Genomic DNA, 16,276 nt, shown 5'->3' on the forward strand with positions numbered 1-16,276 from the left:
TTAATCATGATGTCATCATGACGTGATCAGAACAAGTCATTACATCATGACGTGGTCAGAACAAGTCATTACATCATGACGTGATCAGAACAAGTTGTTACATCATGACAGGGCCAGAACAAGTTGTTACCAGATGAGATGAGGGAGATCTTGAACGTCACAAAAGGTCAAAGGTGAGAAGTAGTGGGAAATGGTGGTGACCCTTTTGTTCAATCCTTGGACCCTAGCATCTAGCAACCAGACCCTAAACACAACGCCATAGAGAATTCCATCCATATGATTCCATCACTGCAGAAAAAGAAGAACTTGATTGGTGAAATGCTGTCAATTTCCAACTACAGTGTCCAGTCCACAGAACTCACCATTTACTATTCCAGATATCTTCATTTGTGTTACTGTCCTGAGAGTACAGTACTAACCAAAAAAACAGTAAAGAATCATACGTACATTTACAGTAGAAGAAATAGTTTAGTTTTTTTCACTTATGTTACACTGAAATCTGTACAATCACATGCAGAAGACAGTCAGTCTACATGGAGAAACCAAGAGAAGAGCTCCGTCTCTTTTCCCAGTTATGTTTGAAACGGTGTGTTGTAGTCATAAGTACAGCAAATCTCCTCCGAGTGTTTTTCACTTCACTTCCTGGCTACTATGGCTGACAAAACATTTCAACCAACCAGGAGCCACGGATCACACGGGTGTTCTCACTCAAGAGGAGGTACTTTACAAATCGAAAGAAAAAAACATGACCGAAGGTAGTAAAGCTACACGTGATGAAACCAGTCAATTCCTCCACTCGTTGGCACTCCATTGAAAGAAAGAAAGATTTGGTGGGAAAAAGAGGCAGACCGAAGACCTACTGCATTGGAAATGGCCAATGGTCACTTCCACTCCACAAAAAAAGACAAAATGGTGGATGGTCACTTCCACTCCACAAAAAAGACAAAATGGTGGATGGTCACTTCCACTCCACTCCACACAAAAAAAAATGGTGGATGGTCACTTCCACTCCACAAAAAAGACAAAATGGTAGATGGTCACTTCCACTCCACAAAAAAGACAAAATGGTGGATGGTCAAACAAAATGACTGATGGTGGATTCCACTGCACATCGAGAGCCACAGAAAACAAGACTGAAGTGGTCAGCCGTCAGTGGTGGTCGTTGGAGGGGGGGGGTCCGTTTATTCTCACTTTCTCAACTCTGTTTTGTTTGTAGATGGAGGGTATGAGGATGGTAAACAACCAGTTAAGGCTGTTCTTTGGAAGGACTGAAGCAAGTGTTATATCCTACTGTTAGGTGTAAACCGGTGGGATTCGAACCCAGGTCCTCCCACGTGGCAACCAACACCTTAACCATTAGACCAAGAGGAAATCCTAAAAAAAAACGTGTAAAAACTAAAGTGTGGTTCCCTTTCCCTTGATTCCATCGATCCTAATCAAGAAAAAAAGCTAAGAAAATCCTGTTGATCTAAACGGTCARGACGTCAGATTCCCACCCTGAAGACCCGGATTAAAATCCCACAAATCGGTTCAAAGCCCAGTCCCACCAGTTACATAGATAGGCACGTGGAGGAGCCAAGGCAAGGAGCAGTCGATGGAGGGAGCAGCGGACCGAGCGGTCCCAACCCCGAGCGGTCCCAACCCCCGAAGCCCCAGTGTCTCAACAGCTCAGCGTCTCATCTGACCCATCTGGTAGTTTTCTCTGGGCTGGCCCTGGCTGCGGTGGTGCCTCTGAGGCTGGGGCTGTGGCTGGGCCTGGCGTGTGGGCTGCTGCCGCTGGCCTCCGGAGACTGGGTGGTGCTGGCCGTGATCTCCACCTCCGTGGTGGGACTGGGACTGGTGCACCTGGGCGTCTCGGGCGTCCCGGGCGTGCTGCTGGGCTCTCCTCCTCTTTAGCGTGCCTGGTATAGAGGGAGGGAGACAGATTAGTTTACAACCTATCAACAGCTCTTCTTTGTCTCGTCTGCTCCACTTCCCAAATCATTTGAAGGTTTGTAACGCACCCCAACAAAACAACCACAGAGGAAAACCATACTAAGTAGGCAATAAGTCCATTGAAAAGACGGCTCGTATCTCCAGTGGTTAATATGGGAGAGCTGGGGGTGACGACAGACACTCACCTGGTAGTGGTTAATATGGGAGAGCTGGGTGTGACGACAGACACTCACCTGGTAGTGGTTAATATGGGAGAGCTGGGTGTGACGACAGACACTCACCTGGTAGTGGTTTGGGTGGGAGAGCTGGGTGTGACGACAGACACTCACCTGGTAGTGGTTTGGGTGGGAGAGCTGGGGGTGACGACAGACACTCACCTGGTAGTGGTTAATATGGGAGAGCTGGGGGTGACGACAGACACTCACCTGGTAGTGGTTTGGGTGGGGGCAGTTTGGGATTGCTGGAAGGGGTGTGGACACTACAGATCTTAATGAAGCCAGCCATCAACATGATCAGAGCGATGCCCATCAACAACACTGCCCACCAGTGAGCCTGGAATTAGAACGGAAAACACAGATTACATTTAAGGGTATCTAGTGACATCTACTGAAGTGGTTCCTAACTTAAAAAAAAAAAACGTGTCACACCTTAATGGGATAAACATTTCTGCGGCACAAAAACTTTTCCAAATAATTTATTTTGTTTTAAATGACCTCCATCTCATCTTGATCCATATTGCAAAGCACCTATTTTCTGTGACCAACACTGCCACACAGATGGAACCGGGTGACGTTTCATGTATCATCTGAGCCGGTGCTCCCAAGTCAACATGGCATGTACATTCCACAGGTCACATTTATAGGTGAGTGTACAATAAAATTAAAATTAAATAAAAAAAACAAGATTAGAATAGGTTTCGCGGTTTACGTGAGAGTTCCCAAAGGCATGCCAGTGTGTGCCACTTTACATCGGTTGAAAACCAAAAAGGTCAGTTGACCAAAAACCTTTTCACACCAACCTGACCAGTACTAGGCTTGTGCTGATATCTCCTTTACAATACGGTGTATACAGAACCAGGCCAGCGCAGTAGTGTGAAAGTGGTATGATATTAAAATACAATGCGAGTCAAGTCAGTAACGTTTCATTTTAGATGTTCTCATAGAGCTCGGGGTTGAAGAGTCGGGTCAGTAAGCTACGTACCACTATCCACTCTGCAATGTTCTCATAGAGCTCGGGGTTGAAGAGTCGGGTCAGTAAGCTACGTACCACTATCCACTCTGCAATGTTCTCATAGAGCTCGGGGTTGAAGATGGCCTTCTTCAGTCTGGCCAGAGGGCCGTCTGCGTCCACCAGCCGACACCTCATGAACACGTCACAGTAGCCCTTGAAGTCGTTGCAGGGAGACCCCGCGGGCAGCGTGGTGACTTTCTTATTGAAGAACCGGGCCAGCTTCTCTGAACCTGTACTGCTGCAGGTGTTGGGATCCACTGCAACGTGAGAGAATCACAGGGGTCAATAATAATGTAATATTTTATAACGCTATTCATTACACAAAGACTCTCGAAGAGCTTTAAACATTGTCTTACAATGTAGCTATCATATAAGCTGGCAAGTAAGGTTGAACAATTCAAGAAAATTTTCCAGTTTTTCCCCCCAGAAATCCTTGATTGGAGGATTCCCAAAATCACGAGGGAATCCTCGAACTGGGAATCCTCCAACCGGGAATCCTCCAACCGGGAATCCTCCAACTGGGAATCCTCCAACTGGGAATCCTCCAACCGGTATTTCTGAAACATCCAGGAACATTTGGAAAGTATCTAGAATGTAGCTAAACCTGTAAAGGACATCATACAATTCCAATATAAGTCCTAAAACGACGTGAACGTCAGGAGGGGACTGTGAGGACGTGGTGTCAGGAGGGGACCGCGAGGACGAGGTAACAGGAGGGGACCGCGAGGACGAGGTAACAGGAGGGGACCGCGAGGACGTGGTAACAGGAGGGGACCGCGAGGACGCGGTAACAGGAGGGGACCGTGAGGACGTGGTAACAGGAGGGGACTGTGAGGACGCGGTAACAGGAGGGGACTGCGAGGACGTGGTGAAAGGAGTAGAGAGTGATTTTTGTGTATGTCTTCATGTAGATCACACACCAGATGTTCCTTTTTGTCGTCGTCACAGCGAGAACAGATGGAGCCGAGATTAAAGAACAAATAGTTGAAACGGGAAGAAAGGCAGAGGGAAAGGGAGGCGAAAGGGGACGGAAATGCACTGACTGTTACAAGCTACGTCCCAATAAATCCATCGCATCTGGGCGTGCCAGTCGTCAAGTACAGCATGCTAGATCGAAGTAGACAAGAGGGAGATCGGGAGGGATCAGCCCCTCGATGTTCCCTGTGATCCGGTCGCCCAGCTCTATTTTTTTAGCCCTGGCGGCCCAGATCCCCAGAACTCAGTGGTGGTATTACAGCGCGAGCAAAGTGACGTTTACTGCCACCCCCGGTCCCCAGGGTGGTAAGCCTACCACCGTCCCAACCACCATCTAAGAACTATGTCAGGTCCACAGCAGCTGGAAATGGTTGGGAGGTATAGCATTTTTCCTGTGATTGCAATGTCCTGATGACAGTTGTTTTATAAGCTCTCGATCAAATTCAATACCTGGAAGAACATGCATGCATTAATGAATCTCCACCACTAAATCATAACGAGAAAAGATCGAGAACCTTTTCAAAGCTATATAAAGGAAGATATCTACACTAAGCCACAACCAATATAATGGAACATACATCTGGCGCGAGGCACCTCAAGCTAGAATGAAATCACAATTTTAGACAACTTGTTTCCAGATTGAGACGACAAACACTAACTAACACCGATAAAGTACTGTAGATCGTTTCCTATCGATGGATCTGCCTGCCTCTACTGGTCAGAAACGTGAAAACAGCAACTGATGTATTTGTCAATGGTACTCGAGACGGGGGCTTTGTCTCGCTCCCTGCAGATTTAAATATAACTTATTACCATAAGCCATTATCTAACCACCTAGCAAGGGTATTTTAAATGAATGAGCTATGGTTATTTGTGGATTCACCCTTATTGCAATAAGAACCTAAGACAGGTTTTCTGTCCACTGACTAGTATGTGTAAGCATGCATAGGGGTGCTGGCAGCTGCCAGTAACCGGCCCTCACTGCATTATGTGCAGCCTGGCCCAGGCCCCCTAAAGGCATCCCGGACCTCCCTGTGTTGTAAATGGTAGCCGGCCAGGTACATGAAGGGTAGATGTGCTCGTTGTTGATAGTCTTTTAGCAGAGTTCACAGCCTAGAGAACAAAATAACACACTTTAAGCAAACAAATTCAACAATAATGAATATAAGTGAAGGAGTAAAAAGCCATATTGTTTAATTAATTGAACCAAAAGTTAATGAATAACCTGTTATTTTAAGATCGTGACATTTTGACTTAAGGCTTTTTGAGTTAGACTTTTACAGAATATGTACATCTCTCCACACCACTACTTTAAGGTGGATGGCGTGGGGGATCCTCTTTGCCAGGGATGGGCTCCTGGTTTCTCCAGGGTTCTGCAGGGTGGCCCATGGCCATTGGGTGTATCTTGTGGGAATCATGCAAGGGAAACTGCCGCGTCGGAGTTGGGTTTGATTGACACGATAAGCACAGTTTACTACAGGAAAAAATTCTTTGGATATAACTGGCTATTCACTGCAACAATTCAAAAACAATCTGGATCTTTTTTCCTATGATACTTTTGGTAACATTACAAAATAGTATACCTTTCCAGGTCTCCTCGCTCAATCATGTCAGCCATAGGCCTGTGCAGAGTCGAGAGAAAGGAGAGATCTAGATAATGTAGGATTACATCACACAGATAGCACTGATCAGGTAAATATAACTACAGTCGGTGCATGCTTGATGTACTGGCTTTGATCGTAGACTCGACAGGGCTACGCTCTCCCCAAATTGAATAGAGCTTCCTGATTATTCTTGTTTTCACACTAGTGCTTGTAGCATATGTCGGTTCCTCAAATACATTTTGGTTTGGGACCCCTTGTGATACAAAATACACAAGGGGGCCCCCATTGGACTCCCGAGTGGCGTCAGTGGTACTAAGGCACTGCATCTCAGTGCTAAGTCGTCACTTCCAAAGACCTTTCTCTGGTTTGAATCCAGGCTTTTGGTCAACCGACTGTGATTGGAGTCCATAGGGCGCGCACAATTGACCCAAGCATCGTCTGGTTGGCTGGTGTAAGGCCGTCATTGTACAATAAAGAATTTTGTTACGTCCCACTGACTTGCCTAGTTAAATAAAGGTACATTTTCTTATTTTTTTAATATCAGGATATATAATTTTGAGAGTCTGGCCATGGACCCCTGACCGTCCAGTTTGGGAAACCCCTGTGCTATGTGTACATCTATTGTTATATTGGTGGTGGTCGAGTTGCTGGTTGTGCTCTCGGAGCTGTCAGTGGTGCAAGGTCCAGAGAGGGGTTGATGGCATCAACACCATGAAGGATCCAGTTCCTGTTACACTTCATATAGGACCCATTTAAAGTACATGCCAGCTTCTGGGGAGGGGGGGGGGTAAAGGTTTAGGGTTGAGAGGTGTTGTGTTTTTATCTCTGTGAATACAAATTCGGTGGGGGTGTGTGTGTAGAACAGCTGTTAAATGTGGTTGATATGTAGCTATAATTAAAAAAGGTATGTGATAGTGCATGTTATTTATGTTTTCTGCAGGTGGGATACGCTATCTTTAACTTAACCCTCTCACCGACACGCAGCAACTGTCTGCCCCTCCGGTCTCTTGCCCTTTCGTGCCAGTGAACCTCTGCAGTCTCCTCTCCGTTCCTTTGGCCAAAGATGACCCAGGGGGTGGTCCTCGGACAGGGCCAGGTGCGTCGCGCACAACGCACCTGGCATGCTGCCACCTACCCGTCGCACAACCGCCAACCCTCCACCTGAGCTGCTCCAGCTTTGTGCCTGTTCAAATATAAACAATATGATAGATGAGGTTAAGTAGCGTTAACCTCTCATTCAGACAACTGACTGGTGTGAGGATGACACTTGGGACACTGCACAATGACACAGAAACATGTTTTGTCCAAATAGATACTGGGCCACCAAGATGCAATATACGCTAATCCAATCCAGACATAGGAGAGACTGTATCCATATTATAGATCATATTCTATTAATGTAGTTGTTAACCCCCATATGATCCCATCCCTGCATCTAATGACCCCTACTCAGTGATGAGACTGAAGAGGGACTGGGATGTGGGCGCGGGTCTCTTAAAGTCAGGAGCGGCTCAGGACTGTTCAAGATGACGTCAGATACTTTCTTTCACCAGTTTCCCTGCTGGACACCGCCAAGCAGGCCTGCGGTACTGGAACAGATCCACGACGGCCGCCCCGGATCCCTGGGCTGCGAAGCGCTCGTGCAGGGCCGATAGCATCCCCTAACTCCACGTAGGAAGCAGGAGTTTTGGGCAGTCTGGGCTCCAGGCGGCTCAAAAGCGTTCACCCCCGGGACGTTTATTGTATGACCCGGTTTGACAGCCAGGAAGTGTTTCTGGCAAAGCCCAGGACGCAATGAGAGAAGGCTAGGTCCGGTTCAGATTTACGGAGCTCCGCGTCGAACAGGCAACCACACCAGACCATCCCCTCAGGGGAAAGTGCTTCTTCTGGGCTGAGTTAGCCCCAATGTTGACCCCTCTCCTCTGCCACAGCCAGTCACTCAACTTGGCCAGTGTGTCTTCTTCTACTCTCCAGCGTAAGTGATGTCATAAGGGGCTGGATGAGAGCAATGTGGGAATCATACCGAGCACACACCTTTAAATCACTTTGAGCTGTTTTTTTCCTTAAATTCACCGTCTTTTTTCAACTATGGATTAAATAGAATAGACTAGGTTGCCTTAGTGGGTGTGAACATTTATCCATTATCCATTCCATTTATGCAAAATGTGTTTAAAAATTGTAAACTAATAACGGGAACAAATATTGATATCTGATACAAAACTGGGATAGTTTAAGAACAAGGGTTTCAATAATAACAAATCCAGAATTATTATAGCCAACTAATTTTTTCAAAGCGCTAGTAAGGCATTCGGATTTCTATTGCCTGAAAGCATGCGCAAAGTTAGATCATGCACAAGAGGGCATACTTGGCCGAGCTCTTGCAATTGTTTTAGCGAAATGGTTCTGCGCAATGCTTCAGGTGACACCAGCTTGTTTGAAAAGTTTGTAAAATTATACTTTCCTGTGGAAATATATTGTATCACATTACTACCACCAAAAGGACCAACTCGCACAAGGACAACGGTGAAGTACATTAAAATTATAATGTTATTCAACAATTCTGGCTTGTTGAGGGTCGTGAGAGTAAACCTTACTGATTCAAACGCATTCATTCTAACACCTTAAGATGCCTGCACAGGTATAAATGGTTATCACTACGGCAACAGCTTCCAGCAAACAACCATATTTACATCTTAGTTATAAGGAAAAATAATTAAATATGGAAACACTTGTCACTTTGTTTAAATACTGTTTTACCCATTTCATATGTATACTACTGTTTTCTAGTCCATCCTATTCACTATTGCTGTACATATAATTATTCTGACCCCACCCCCGTTTTTTTCCCCCCTTTTTTTTCCAGATAACGAACGTTACTAACGGTTTATATTCTATCCACACACGGTCCATAATGTCTATACATCCAATCCACAGTACAGACAATTATGTGTATTGTTAGCAAATTGCTGCACTGTTGGAGGCAAGGAAACACCCAATAACATCTTGCTAAACATGTGTATGAAGACCAATCAAAATGGTATTTGATTTCTGCCCCTGACGTAGACTTCAATGCAATTCAACGTTGGGTTTCCAGGCAACTAAAACGTTACAGTAGCTAGGGAGTTAAAAGGAATAGTTTTTTTTTAAAAACTACCCTTTGAAACTGAACGGTTTCAACAACCACACAGGACCCAGAAAATTAAAAAACATGTAACGTTAGCTAGCTTATTAATTCATTCTGGTCAACACCAAAACATGCAGGTGAGGGAAATTACATTGAAGCTAAAAAACGGGCAGCACAAATATACTATGTAATATGGCTAGCAAGCTATGCTAGCAGTAATTCATGCCAACATGAATAAACCAGCTTTGGGTATTAATCAGTCTACTTACAAACATTACCAAACTCACCTAGCCCCACTCGTAATGCCATTAAAATGTCAAAAATAAACCCTTATACGCACCAGTTGTTCAAAGCTGCAACACCACATGTTTTTGTTTGTGCCTTTGCCGCGCAGTGGCTATGACTGTGTTGGTCTGTTCAAATCTGTCAGAACTCGAAGATTTGGGCGCGCTTGCCTTAATCTTACATTGAGTCGCGCTCAATGTAATATTAGTTCAAGAAGATCAGTAAGATCTACGAAAAGCTTGCACGCCCAGCGCGCTCAGGTTTAAATACGGTTTGAACAAACCCCCTTGTTTCTGTGGTAAGTGCTAATAAAAGAAAGATTGTGGATATACTGACAAAGATACATTCTCTCCGCCTAACAATGAGCCGTTTGTCCACGGCACCCTCGGGGCTGTCTAGTTTCCCACAGTAACCTTTTTTTTGATTGGTGGAACACATCTCATTATTGTTAATTCTTTTTTGAATATTCGAAAAAGGGTTGTTGACGTCAAACCGCCTGTTTCAATGGAGAGAGATCTACAGTCTTTATTTTTTGGGAACTTATTGTGAGTGTAAATGTTTTATGTAAATGTGTATTATTTCACTTTTGTTTATTTATTTCACTTGCTTTGGCAATGTAAATCATTCTGTTTCCCATGCCAATAAAGCCAACCATACATGGAAACTGGAGTGAGTGGCTTTGCTACTAGCCCTCATGTCAAGAATACCCCAAATGGCATCTCCGATATAAAGGATTTTTCTCAACGTTGCTGTAATTGCTCACATGTCCCTAACCTATACAGTACACTCTAACAAAACAAATTAAGTATTCTTTACATTCATTCAATCAAAATAAACCTCAACCCATATGGAAGTAACGCCATTCATTTTTGTTGTTGTTGACCAAAAGTCGACTCTCTCCATACAAACTCCTATTGCTTGGTGTGCGAAACAAGAAAAAATACGCCATTGCTGTTGGTACTGGAGACAGATGTTCGCGCCACGATTTGGGGTCTGCTTTCTTCTGGTGCCTATCCAAAAATATCGAGTCCCCATAGAGCAATGATAGAGGCCATGGGAAGCACCATTTCTTCCTAGGAGGAGGTACGAACAGAGTTTTTTAAATTGTCCAGCTCAGGGATTCAATCTTAGCAATCTTTTGGTTACTTGGACACCAACGCTCTAACCAACGAGGCTACCTGCCACGCATTGAGGGCTTCACCATTTTAGTAGTCAACTGGGGGTGACAATCCTTTATGGGTTTGTAGCCTCTATAGAGCGCCAAACGGTGGCGGTGTCATAAAACCTAGCGGTCATAACAGCTAATTGGCGTTTCATTTTGGGGGGTAAAAATACAGGCAAATATATTGATTAGTCACATTGCCCCTAAAAGAGATTTACACGGTTATCAAAACGTCACGCCAGGGTAAGCCTACATGAGACACAGCCCTTATTTAAAAGTGTTTCTGAAAGTCCCTATTGGAAAAATGAAAATGGTGGAAACACACAATTTGAAACCATAATTACCCGCTGTTGAAACGCGCACTCGTATTAGACTTCATACTTGCTTGGTACTACCTATGAAGCTGTCATATAACAAGGCAAGCAGATATACAAGATGAGTCCTATATCTAGCTCTATGCGACGTCCACAACCTTAACCTTACCAATTTTAACATTCAACTTCAAATGAGGTTAGGGACGCTCCCAAGATCCCAGATAGCAAAGATTATTGGTCTTGTATTGAACTTCCTTATCGACTGAACAGATGCATTTATGGAGATTGTAATTTCAACATTGCAAGCCATTGTTGCCAAAAACACCTAATAAGGATCAAACCGGCAGAGGGCAACATTATAACGAGATACTGATTACATTGTTACAAAATGGGAAAGTCTAGCGAATGAAATTACTAATGAAAAAAGAGGCGTGTACACCCCCCATGTGAAACCGGAATGGTCTCGAGCAAAAACGCATGTTTTTTTGGAATAATAGGCTACATGTTTCAAATGGAATGTTTTAGATATTGTATGTAAGAAGATTGATTCATAACACATGCATACACTGGGCTCTTTTTCTATTATAAGGCCTTAGTATTTTTATAGGCCATTTAACAGATTCTCAAAGTTAATCTCAAAAAATAGGGATGTTTGCAAATAAATAAAAATGTGGTAGGTATTTTGCCATAAATAGGCCTATGCATATAACAGTGCTTCGGAAAAAGTAATTCAGACCCTTTACTTTTTTACATTTTGTTAACGTTACAGCCTTATTCTAAAATCGAATTTAAAATTGTTTTTTTTCCCCTCAATCTACACACAATACCACATAATGCAAAGCAAAAACAGGTTTTTGAGAAATGTTTTTTGGCAAATGTATAATACCTTAAATATCAACAATTTAGTATAAAGTTTATACAGACCTTTTGCTTCAGACTTGCTTGAAGCACCTTTTGGGCAAAGGCGATTAACAGCCTCAAGTCTCTTGGGTTAATGCTTGGCACAGCCTGTATTTTGGGGAGTTTTCTCCCATTCTTCTCCTGCAGATCCTCTCAAGACCTCTGTTCAGGTTTGGATGGAGAGCGTCGCTGCAGGCAGTAATTTATCAGAGTCTCTCAAGAGTTGTTCGATCAGTTTCAAGTCCGGCTCTCGCCTGGGCCACTCAAGGACAAGAGAGACTGTCCGACGTACTATCTTCGTATTCCCTATGCACTGGTTTTGTGCTATATTGTGGCTGTGTGCTTAAGTGATCTTGTTGTGTCCTTGTTAAGGACCACAGGTAGATACTCCTACCCTCAGCCAGCCTGATATACCTGCTCCACAGAGTGCTCAGGATCTCCGGTAAGTCATCAAGGATCTCTGTACTGTTGCTCGGTGTCATTCTACGTAACTTTCCCTTCACTTATCGATCACTGACTGGTCTCCACTCAGCATTCTTTTCGGTGCCTAGGTGACTACGAAATAAACCACTATCTGCAGCACAATGATTGTGGTCGGTAGACACTTACCCTATAGGCGGATATGGTGCCCCAGAGTTCTTCCATCTCCACCGCAGATCCAGGTGACACTTTGCTTCGCAGTAAGCCCAAGAGTTCTAAACGGTATCCCTATGCTGTTATATCCCAGACAGATATCTTGTTTCTCATGGTCTGAGAGTCCTTTAGGTGCCTTTTGGCAAACCGCAGAGCGCGCTGGTCATCGCCTGCCTTTTTGAGGAGTGCTTCCTTCTGGCCACTCTACACCCCAACACCCCACACCCCCTCGAAAAACAAAATGCCTGTTGGTGGTTCTGCGAGATGGTTTTTCTTCTGGTACGGTAGAGGTTCTACTCCGTATCCTCCCACCATCCACCGGAGACTCTGGACAGAGCTCCAAGAGTTTCCTGTGGACAGAACTCAGCCTGCGCTGGGACTCAATGCGGGTCTGAGTCACCTCACTGACCGGCCCTCTTCCGTTACCCTCACTCCTCGCACTGCTTCAGTGGTCGGATGGCCGTCTAGGAGAGTCTTAGTGAGTTCCGATCAGAACTCTTTAAGTCCATTATTAATAGAACTGAGTGGAAGGCCCACTGTGTTCTTTCCAATCAGGGACTTCCAACACTTCGTGCTGCAAGAAATTGTTTGGTTCCTGTAGTAGCTTGCTACCACTATCTCGGCACTCCCCTTCAGGCTTTCAGCTAAGAGTCTAGTGCCCGATCACAATCCCTATGCTTGCTTCGTTACTACCGGTCGCATCTAAAGTCAGTCAGTCAAGTAAGGCCTAACGTACCTATCAACTACACTATAGATTCTAAGGACATTCTTTTCGGGACCCGTAAGTCATGGCTTGTTTTTTTTTGCTCGAACACCTGCACTGGTCAACTTCTACGTACCATCGTATGGCGACCTTATATAGAAAGCATGTGCTGCCTTTCCGAATCTACTGGTCCATTCAATTGAATTTACCACAGGTGGAGTCCATCAGGTCTTCGGGACATCTCAAGGGTGATTAAGAATCGGAAACAGGATGCACTTTGTAGCTCATTTTTAGTACATAGCAAAGGGGATCGGAATACCTTATCGCGTAACAGCAGTATGCCTATTTGTTATTCTTTATCAATCATTGTTATTTCAGTCAGTAAGGCATTTGCCCAAAATGTTATAACCTCTACGGTTACTCCACCGCATCCGACCCTTGTCATTCTGTATGGCCCATATTGTTGTGTGTTTACGAAATGTGAGAGAGCTCGGGAAAAAGTAATTTAAAAGTGGGTTGCAGACATTTGGTACCTGTTCTATAATAGACTAACGACAATTGGAAGTCAAGGAGGGGTCTTGCTAGATGCTCATAGTTCTGAATAGGCAGGACCCAGGTGGTCATGCGCGTACACAGGTGCTGTCCGTCGGGGAACTAGGAACCACCTCTGAATTTCAACTTGCTTAACCATGGTTGAACGCAGCATGTGTATAACTGAAGCCGAATCTGGGTTTTATAGAGATTTCCCCTTTCAGCCCAAGGAAGCACAACATTCAACTTGCCACTCACCACAGCTTTTTAAGCACAATAATGTCAAAATACATTCCGTACTTCCACCGAAACAAGAAGGGAGTTTCACTGAGCAACTTGTCATTATTTCCATCACGCTCGGTATTTAACTCCAAAAGGGTCTAAGTAAAAAGTTACATGCAAGTAATGTTTTTTGAACCAAGTGCACATTCAACACAATCCAACTCCTCCATTTCATTACTGCCAAGCACAGGTCGGTTCATCGAAAGGTCATTGATTATCCGGCGAAGGAAGAGGCAAATTGCGAGAGGTTTCAACTGACTAACGCCATAATCCTGTACAACAATAAGCCGCAAAGCATTCATCCCAGTTACTGCCGGTTTGAACACCGACTCCCCATCGTATTGTTTGAAACGGGACAGAGAAAATGAGGCATCTCGTTATTTTTATCGTTGCGCAACATTTGTTTTATATCACCTACAACAGTGGTACTACAGAGGAGGTTGGTGGCACCCTTAATGGGGAGGACAGGCTCGTGGTAAGGGTTGAGTGAAATGGTATCAAATAACATAAAACACATGGTTCCAACTTTGTATTTAGACGCCTTTTTGGATTACCGGGTAGACGGCGTAATGATGATAGTTGTTCAATGAAACTCCATTGTTTTGATAGTAAGGCTACCTAACATTTGACATTATTAAGCTTGAATAAGCTGGTGAATAGCAAATTGAAAGCTAACTTCCCGGCTTAATAGGAGATCCGCCCATATTCAACGTCTCATGTAAGGCCAGATTCTGGTTTCAGTTTATAATCTAACAACTAGTTAAGTCGAACATGTTCCCGAGTTCCTAGTTTTGACTAGCATTGCAAACCGGCATATTACATGCTGTATTCCCTGAAACACGAGAAAATGTTGGGTATTGCCCCTTTAATGACCAATGGCAAGAATATCTATCTCGGGTACATCTCAATCTGCCAAACAGTTTGTTAACTAAAACTAGAAGTTTCTATTGGACAATTTTAGGTAGGTCTCCCGTATCGTTCCGTTTTGCAACAGAATTGGCGGAATGAAATACACATGCGGGCAGCGTGGTGATTTTCTTAATTGAAGAACTGGGCCAGTTTTTCTTCTCTGAGCTGTACTTGCTGCGGTGGTTGGGGTTCACTGCATTTAGACATCCACTATATCTTTTGCACTAGATCTTATTTACCTTTATTTATCACTTTATTTACTCTTTAGTTAACTTGGCCAAGTCAGTTAGACAATTCTTATTTACAATGACGGCCTTAGTTATAATATATCTTATGTTTTAGTTGTGTATAAGAAGGGCGGTCGGATCAGTAACTGTAAAGGTTGCCGGATCGAAACCCCTGAGCTGACTGGATGTGTAAAATCTGGTCGTTCTGCCCTCCCACAAGTGGGGGTTAAATGCCTTGTTCTGGGCAGAACGACAGATTTTACTTGTCAGCTCAGGGATTCGATCCGGCAACCTTTACAGTTTACGATCCGAGCTCTAACTATTCATTAACATAAATAATCCCAAAGCCCTTTAAAAACCTTGTCATACAATGTAGTTGTCATACAATGTAGTTGTATACAATGTTTGTATACAAGTGGTAAAAGTAAGGCTGAAAAATTCCAGAAAAGTACTTGGTTTTTCGAAAACCTGGATTGAGTATTCCCAGAATCACGAGGGAATGTTCCAACCGGGAAGCTCCAACTGGATGCTCCAATGGGACTGCAACTGGAGATACTCCAACTGGAATCTGCAACTGGTTCGCAACTGGGAATGCTCCAACTGGGAACTCCGGAGCTCCACGGGAAGCTCCAACTGGGAATCTCCACTGGAATACTCCACTGGGAATACCCAACTGGAATACTCCAACTGGGAATCCTGCAACTGGGAATACTCCTGGGAATACTCACGGGAATACTCCTACTGGAACTCCAACTGGAATCTCCACTGCCAACTGGGAATCTCACACTGGGATAGTCAACTGGGAATACCCCAACTGGGAATGCTCCAACTGGGAATGCCCAACTCCTCACGGGAATGCTCCAACTGGGAATCTCCAACTGGATACATGGCTCCAACTGGGAAGCTCCAACTGGGAATACTGGGCAACTGGGAATGCTCCAACGGGAATACTCCAACTGGGAAATGCCCAATGGGAATGCTCACTGGGATGCTCCAACTGGAATCTGAAAAACGCAAGCAACTTTGGGAAAGTATCTAGAATTTTGCAACCCTGCTGAAAAGGATTAATACTACTGATATAGCCCCTAACACTGTTAATGTTAACGTCAGGACATAATACACTGAAATACGCCCCTAAAACATAGTTTAAGTAGTTTAACGTCAGGACATAATACCACTGAAATACGCCCCTAAACATGTGTAATGTTAACGTCAGGACATATACTGACCTGAAATATGCCCTAAAACGTCGGATCCGGTTAAAAGTAGTCCTCACACTCTTGAGGTAAGTTACCTGAGGCGCAACACACACACACACACACACACACAACACACATACACACCACACACACACCACCAACACACACCACACACACACCCACACACACACACACACTATCCACACACAACCAGCACACATCACACACACCAACAAGCAGGACTCACTCTTCTCGCTACAGAG

General features: G+C 44.3%; 1 protein-coding gene across 1 annotated transcript in view; it reads right to left on the minus strand.

The window, feature by feature from the left end:
* Positions 1–12: 12 nt before the first annotated feature.
* Positions 13–16,276, minus strand: part of LOC112068468 (disintegrin and metalloproteinase domain-containing protein 10) — a 43,369-nt gene continuing 27,105 nt past the window's right edge. The window contains exons 12-15 of the mRNA XM_070438169.1: positions 16,261–16,276; positions 3,202–3,422; positions 2,361–2,487; positions 13–1,901 (exon numbers count right to left, since the gene is read on the minus strand). The exon at positions 16,261–16,276 is cut by the window's right edge and continues 129 nt beyond it. Of these exons, the coding sequence (XP_070294270.1) occupies positions 1,669–1,901; positions 2,361–2,487; positions 3,202–3,422; positions 16,261–16,276 (597 nt within the window). The 3' untranslated portion in view covers positions 13–1,668. The remainder of the gene's footprint in view (positions 1,902–2,360; positions 2,488–3,201; positions 3,423–16,260) is intronic.

This window comes from Salvelinus sp. IW2-2015, unplaced genomic scaffold (assembly GCF_002910315.2).
Source record: "Salvelinus sp. IW2-2015 unplaced genomic scaffold, ASM291031v2 Un_scaffold537, whole genome shotgun sequence".
Taxonomy (NCBI): domain Eukaryota; kingdom Metazoa; phylum Chordata; class Actinopteri; order Salmoniformes; family Salmonidae; genus Salvelinus; species Salvelinus sp. IW2-2015.